At 30.4% G+C, this 7,694-nt stretch overlaps 1 protein-coding gene across 1 annotated transcript; it reads right to left on the bottom strand.

Annotated features, from left to right (window-relative positions):
* Positions 1–1,062: 1,062 nt before the first annotated feature.
* Positions 1,063–3,900, bottom strand: LOC106693924 (uncharacterized). The gene is made up of 3 exons (XM_014443525.1): positions 3,567–3,900; positions 1,969–3,313; positions 1,063–1,081 (listed from the first exon to the last, which is right to left on the bottom strand). The coding sequence occupies exons 1-3, from the start codon at positions 3,898–3,900 to the stop codon at positions 1,063–1,065; spliced, it is 1,698 nt and encodes a 565-aa protein (XP_014299011.1).
* Between the last annotated feature and the right edge of the window lie 3,794 nt (positions 3,901–7,694).

Raw genomic sequence — 7,694 nt, 5'->3', positions numbered from 1 at the left:
AGAGGTAATTTTTAAATATAGACATTGCGGGTAGTTAGATAGAACATAAGAAAGTTAATCACGGATTATATTTTGAAAATTTTTAAAATTATCTGATGCATCATTAATTGTTAGTCAATAATAATTACTTAATTAGAGATAATTATACGTATTTTTGACGCAATCACTAAGTAAACATACTTCAACTGATCTACATTTATATCTGTACATACATATATATATATAGCACTAAGTTGTCCGATTTTGGTACTGTTTAGCAGATATAACTTTATATACAACAGAACGAAATTCAAAATTCTGACGTTATTATTGACTACAAGTTGTTACCAACATTTCTAGAAAGTTGACGATAATCGACTGCCGCAACCTGACGCCAACTTTCTGAAAAAATTTAAGTCAACTTTCTGTCAACCGTGTCAACTAAGGGAATGCCAACTGTTAGTACACATTTTCTCAGAAAATAGACGACTAATTGCCGTCAACTTATGGAAATGCCAACAATCTTTGTGGCCAACTTGATAACAAGTTGCTGCAGTTGGTTGCCACTAGCTCGCTTCCAACTTGATTATCAGAAATCGCTTATGGCTGAAGTTGTATATCTCAGCTCCACTTACTTAACTCCTCATTATAAACCAACTCAATGTAAGCCGATCGGATTTATTCTGATTGCAATCGTTTTTTGGTCGTTTGTCGATCAATGTCGGTCTATCAAAGTTGTTTGTGAGTTAATTGCTTAATTATGAAAAAGTAAATAAAAATTAGCCTTTAATTTTTTCCATTTGACCCTTCCACTTCGATATTTTATTAATTTTTTCATTCAAATTACTAGGAAATCGTTTGTCGATAATTGCCGGTTAACACAAAAAAAAAAACAGTAATTTATTTATAATAAAAATGTAATTAAGAAACTAAATTTGCCATTAGTAGTCTTTAATAAAAATAATATTTTTTTTTGTGTAACAATAATAAATCTTCCGATTAAAAATAATTATATGTTTCCATTCGTTAAAAACCCGATTTTCAAATTTTGCTAATAAGGTATTGACAGGTAGCGCCACAATGTTAGATGTACGAAATAACCCTAAAAGCAATTTAAACACGATTTTATATAATTATTTACATCCAATTTTTAAGTCTTTTATATCTCTTCTTAGATTTCGTTTAAATAACGCTAACGTTTTAGAATTTTTAGTATCTTCATTTAACTTATTAAATATATTAAAACCTGGATAATTTATCGTTTTTTCTGCAGTCTTTGTTCTCTTTTTTATTGATATTAGATTATTTTTTTGTCTTGTATCATACTTGTGTTTTACTTTACGAATTTCTCGATTTAAATATTCTGGCTTTAACTTATTAATCATTTTATATATTAATATACATACATTTTACATTAACTTTTCTTTAATGGACATAAATCCTAGAGTTTGCAACATACTTATTATCGGTGTATATCTATTAACTTTAAGAATCCCTCTCATGGCTCTATTTTGGCTTCTTTGGATTAAACTCATACATTCCTTGTTCATATCTAACATTATCGTGCTGCAATATTCAAAATGTGGCGATATTAATGATTTATAAATTAATATTCGCGTCAAATATCCTACATCGTTACTGATTCTTCTCATAAAGCCTATTTTTTTATTCACTTTTTGCAAAATGTAATAAGCATGATTTACAAATGTAAGATGTTTATCAATAATCACACCCAAATATTTTGTTTCCGTAACTTCGTCTATTTTTTCATTACACATATTAATATTACATTTTCCGTTAACTTTTTTCCTTTTATCATGCATTAACATAAAGATTGTCTTCTTTGTATTTATTTTAAGAGAATGTTCCCTCAGCCAAACGTTCAAATCGATCAAGGTTGTATTAATTATTAATCCTATATCTTCGCAGTTATTTCCCTCATAATATAATATTAGATCATTCGCGAATAACTTGCATTTGAAATGATACCTTTTTGCAATTCTAACAATGTCATTAATATACAATATGAAAAGCAGTGGACCAAGCTTTGAACCTTGCGGTACACCATTTTTTACTATATTTTTTTCTGACAATACTTTTCCATACTGAACTTGTTGCGTTCTACTTGTCAAATATGATGCTAACCATTTAATTGCCTTACCACTTATACCATAATTCATTTCTAGTTTGTCAATTAATTTATTTATATTCACCGTCTCAAACGCCCGCTTCAAGTCAAGAAACAATACTCCAAACATTTTTCCGTTATCAAAACCGTCTCTCCATTCACCTATTACCTTTTGCAAGGCTGTCTCACATGAATGTCCAGTCCTAAATCCAGATTGCTCATCACTTATTATATTATTTCTTTGTACATGATCTTCTAGCTGTTTTTTAATTATTTCTTCTAATATTTTTTCCAATACAGGTAGCGTGTTAATCGGTCGATGGTCTTCAGCTCTTAAACTTCCTTTGACTTTCTGGATTGGATAAATCAGAGAATTTTTCCACGCTTCAGGAACTATACCTTCTTCTATGCTACTATTAATTAATTCAGTGATTATACTTGTGTTGACATTCCATATTTTAATAATAATATCAGTAGAGATGCTTTCATTCTTTCCCTTATTTTTATCTAATTTTTTTATAATTTTGTCTATTTGGTTTACATAAGCAATTATAAATTCATCTAACTTTGTTTCATAAAGTACAGGATAGGATTCCAGTTCTCTACGTTCATTTACTTGCAGTTCCTCGACAATTTTATCTATACTTTCAATGAAATAATTGTTGAACTTGTCAGCTATTATTTTCTCATCCGTATAACTTACTTCATCGAATATAATTTCTTTTGGTCCCTCACTTATTCTTTTATGACCTACAATTTCCTTCAGTTTTTTCCACATTCTCTTTGGTTCTTGCTTATGTTTGACGATTTGTTCTTCGTAATAATTCTGTTTAGTTATCCGTAGTTCTGCAATTGTTTCATTACGTAGTTTCCTGTATTCACACCACTTACTGTCACATTTTTCTCTCTTGGCTTTTATATACATTGCATCCTTTTGACGTATTTTTTTTTCAATTTGTTTATTAAACCAAGGTTTACTCTGCCATTTTAAAGATACCCTTTTTATGATAACTGGAGCAATAGCATCGATACTTTCCATCATCACTTGCATCAATGCTTCTACTTTTCTGTCAAGATTAAACTCATTATGAATTTGCTCTTTCTCTAGCCATTTCTTACATTTATTTTCTAATAACTCCTTAAAAGTTTCGTTATCAAAATTACTATAATCTCTTCTTTTTATGATACCAAAGTTGTTGTTTCGTTCTGCATTTTTTATTCTATTAGGTAGATTAATTTTAACTATTGAGTGGTCTGTAATTTTTGGCTTATCCAAAACTTCTGTCGCAATACTCATATCTGAGAAAACTAAATTAATTGTTGTATTTGAAAACTTAGTGCATCTCGTATAAGATCTAACCCATTGCTTTAGTCCTATACCTTTCATGTCTTTCAACAACTTCCTTGAATACTGACTATCTTTCGCAACATTTATATTGAAATCTCCGACCATAATTACTTGACCTTTCTCTGTTTTTTGCTTCTTCTACTAATCTATTAATAAATTGTTCATGGCTTTGGTTAGGTGAGTGATAAATATTACTAACAATTATTCCCTCATATTTGCCTTTTAATTCTGCACTACATATCCACATATTTTTTTCATTCTGATTATCTACAACATTCTTTATTTCTTTGTAAGCAATATCTTTCCTCAGATATGTTGTCACTCCTCCTGTTCTTCTATTTTCAGAAGTCATTCCTATATTATTGTAGTTCTCTATATTCAATTCGATATTTTCCATATCTTCTATAACATGTGTTTCAGTGATGCAAATTATCTCAGGTCTCATAGCATTTATTATTATTTCTAATTCATTTCTATTTTTACTAAATCCTTGAATATTTGTTAATAATATAAATTCATCACTATATAAATTCATTTCAGTATTTCGTCGTTGCTATTCACTATAGTATTTTGTGTTCTTCTGTTGTTTATTTTTTACCCTTAAATAGTAACTGCATGCCTCATCTGTTGCCGTATGACGTACATCTATCCCCTTGATCTTAAACTCTTCGACCATTTTAGTGCAATTAATGCATTTATGCATATCGCTTTGACATTCCTTCTCCGCATGGTTTCCTGCGCACTTTCTGCAAATTACCATTTCTTTTTTACAATCTTTGGCAAAGTGATGGTAACCCCAACATTTAAAACATCTAACGACGCTAATACAATCAAACACCCGGCAATTACTCCATCCTAGTTTGATTCGCCTCTTCTCTAACATAGTTTTGTGTAACTTTGGATCTGTTTCAACAATCAAAATACTCGTCAAATTTTTTCCTCTTGCGATCTTTTTTATTTCTATCTTATTGTCTCTATTAATCACAATTTCATTTTGTCTAGTCATCAGCTCCACTATTTCATCTTCTTTCATTACTAATACATCCTCTTCCACGTCGATTACTTTAAGTTTCGGAAGTTTCTTCTCTGGAACTCTAATGTTATAGCTTTGTCCGATTTTCGTTTTTAATTCATGAGCAATTTTGCTCGTGTCATCTTTATTTTTACAGCCTAAGATCACTTTTCCTCTCTGTGCATTACTTATTCTGTCAATTTCAACACCAAATTTTACCACGTCAATGCTCTTTTTTACTTGAGACATAGTTTTCATATTATCTTGGCTAGCTTTCGGTTCAATTATTATGGTATCTAATCTAGATTTTTGTGCTTTTATTGCGTATAAATCTTCTTTTTTCTTCTTTTCGACTGTCTCTCTGCCGTTTGTTTGCTTATTATGTATCGTATTAGTGTTCATAATTTCATTTTTTAAATTCTGTATTTCTTTTCTAACTGTATTTACAATCATATATTCTATATTTGTTTTCAATTCCTTTAGTTCATTAAATATCATTTCGTTGATATCGAATAACAGATTATCTTGACTTATTGTCAGGTCACTGATTTTATTCATTATACCGTCCAGTCTTGCAGTTACATCTCCACTCTCATATTCTGTTCCCTCTTCAAGACATCTTCGTTTCCTATTACCAGCATCAGCAGCTTCCATTTCTTGCAAATGTCCCCCCATTTCCGTCAGTTTAGCTGGACATACAATTATCTCATTCTTTTCACTTACTATTTTGTGCTTCTTTTTTAGACAGCACATGTGAAATGAGTTATTACAACCATTACAGTAATGAGGTTTTTTTAAGTTTTTATGTTTACAATGATAGCATTGATATTCTACAGTATCCATGTAGTAAACAATATATAGCTCGATCAATAAAGTTGCGATCACAACAGTAACACTTGCTATAGGGCTCGCACCATTACATTGTCTACAGTACAAATATATGCCAATACCATGTGAACGCACCTTATTCTCGAATAAGCTAACCTCAATTTTCTCGTTATATCTTTTTACTCTTAATTAAACTCTTAAACTATTGCAGCAGATAACATTTATATATTAATCAGTACAATTAATTATTTTAAACACAACGATCACATTAATTTCAATAAATAACACAAACAACATCAACCTTTCATCGTCAAAAACGAAGCACCACGAAAACGCGTCCACACACAATAATAATAATGATAATAAGAATAATAATAATAATAATAATAATAATAATAATAATAATAATAATAATAATAATAATAATAATAATAATAATAATAATAATAATAATAATAATAATAATAATAATAATAATAACAATAATAATAATAATAATGACAAAACCACTATTGAAAATAATTATAATAAGAATATTCGTTAACATTCATGAATATATTTGCATGAAAATATTGAAACTAAACAAACCAATTGATTTTCCGTTGGAAGATTAGAAAATAAATAGTAAAAAAACTATAAGCTGCAAAAGTAGATGTAAATATATTAAGATTTTAAATTTATATTGTTTCAAATAAATTTACTAGCATTTTCAATCTCAAAGACAGAGCTTGAAAATAAGAGTGAATAAACATACCATAAAAATTAGTGTAATTTATCGGTAAGTGCGACGAACGTAATTCTACCGAATGATTTTAATATGAGCCGCAATCAATGTTCGGCGCACATCCTTGTAATTACAATTTTAGGAGAAACCCATCATCCTCGCAGTTACCAATCAATCACACTAATGTTAATTACGTGACTTTGAGATCCGAAAATGCTAATAAATTTACACTCAAACGATCAACTTCAAAATCTAATCAGCTCTAGAATTTGATGATACGCGTCGATTGCCACCTTAGCCATCTTAATCAGTCACTTTGTTCGAGAGATATCAGGGGAGAAAGAAATGGTAAAAAACAGTTATTTGCGAATATCTTTGAAATTACTTAACCAAACAATTTTAAAATTTGATCAGCTCTAGAATTTAATGAAATACGTCGATTGCCGCCTTAACCATCAAAATCGATTGATTCGTTTGCGAGATATCGTTGTAGAGAAAAGTAGTAAAAAACAAGTTTTTCCAAATATTTTCGAAGCAGCTAAACTGGTTGGTTTAAAATTTTAATCAGCTTTAGAATTCCATGAAACGCGCGGATTGCTAGTTCAAATGTCAAAATCAGTTAATAACTTCAAAAGATATCGGCGTTGAAACATTGAAAAAATAACATTTTAAGATATTTTTTCCGGATAGTTAATAATATGATGTACTAAAATTTTTCTATGTGTAAAATCATAACATCTATTCTTCTTTATGTTTTTTGTCGATCATCATATAATGTCATCTAACTTGTTTTTTAGTTTGAATCATATTATCAACAAAAAAATTGAGAAAACGCAGTTTTTAATATTTTTCTCGCATATTTCAAATTTTATTGTTTCTGACATAAGTCAAAACTTATTTAAATCTTGATTTCGATCTGTGACATTGACTTCCGTTTCTATACACTGATTTTACTGAACATAATCGGGAGTTAAATTTTAAAAACTGCTTCTTCATTGATGATTTTCGATTCTCAAATTTTCAAACTTCAGCATAAAACCTTACTTGTAAGAGCTTAAAAAGATCATAGAAAAAAAACTGCAGGCAATTGAATTTTCGAGCTCGAAGAATTATTTTATTAGATCGCAGATTCCGATGAAAAATAACAACAATATTCACAGCGTCGGTACCAGCGAGCCAATGAGAAAGCTAGAAGCAGTAGAGGGGATATTTCCTTTGCTGTGGTTGGTGCGCGCTCCCCAATAGAAAACAATTGCACAAACATTTCCGCGTTGGTAACTGCGAACCAATTAGAAAGCAGTATGTTGAAATTTAGCGGTGGAGATGGTAAAGATCAGAGGTTACTTAACGACCAGACGGTCATTACAAGTCATTTCCAGCTGACAACTTACTTTGTACGTCACGTGAAATTATCCAAGCTTTCAACTTCACGCATCAAGATGAACTTCAACTACTCAATGAGTATTCCGTTGAACGTTACTGGTCACACATTTAAGCTGACTGAAATCAGCAAGAAGTTGTACACGACAGAGTCTGGATCTGTTGAGGTGAAGGAGTCACCCTTGTATCCAAGACCAGACATCAACGAAACATGGAGTTTCCGTATGGAGCTAAGCCACGACCGAGAGGATACCTTTTGGCTTTCCTTGGGCATCCAACCGTCCAAATCGAAAGA

The sequence above is a fragment of the Microplitis demolitor genome, chromosome 6, assembly GCF_026212275.2.
Source record: "Microplitis demolitor isolate Queensland-Clemson2020A chromosome 6, iyMicDemo2.1a, whole genome shotgun sequence".
Classification (NCBI taxonomy): domain Eukaryota; kingdom Metazoa; phylum Arthropoda; class Insecta; order Hymenoptera; family Braconidae; genus Microplitis; species Microplitis demolitor.
Note: the sequence above shows the minus strand (reverse complement) of the source record. Positions and strands in the feature narration are given on the sequence as shown.

Bases quoted from the DNA above. Each gene is read 5' to 3' on its own strand.
- LOC106693924 (XM_014443525.1), bottom strand. From the start codon at position 3,900: ATGAGACCTGAGATAATTTGCATCACTGAAACACATGTTATAGAAGAT. The intron at 3,314-3,566 runs GTAATTATGGTC...TAAAAAATGCAG, and splicing joins AAAAAACAGAGAAAGGTCAA to AACGAAACAACAACTTTGGT.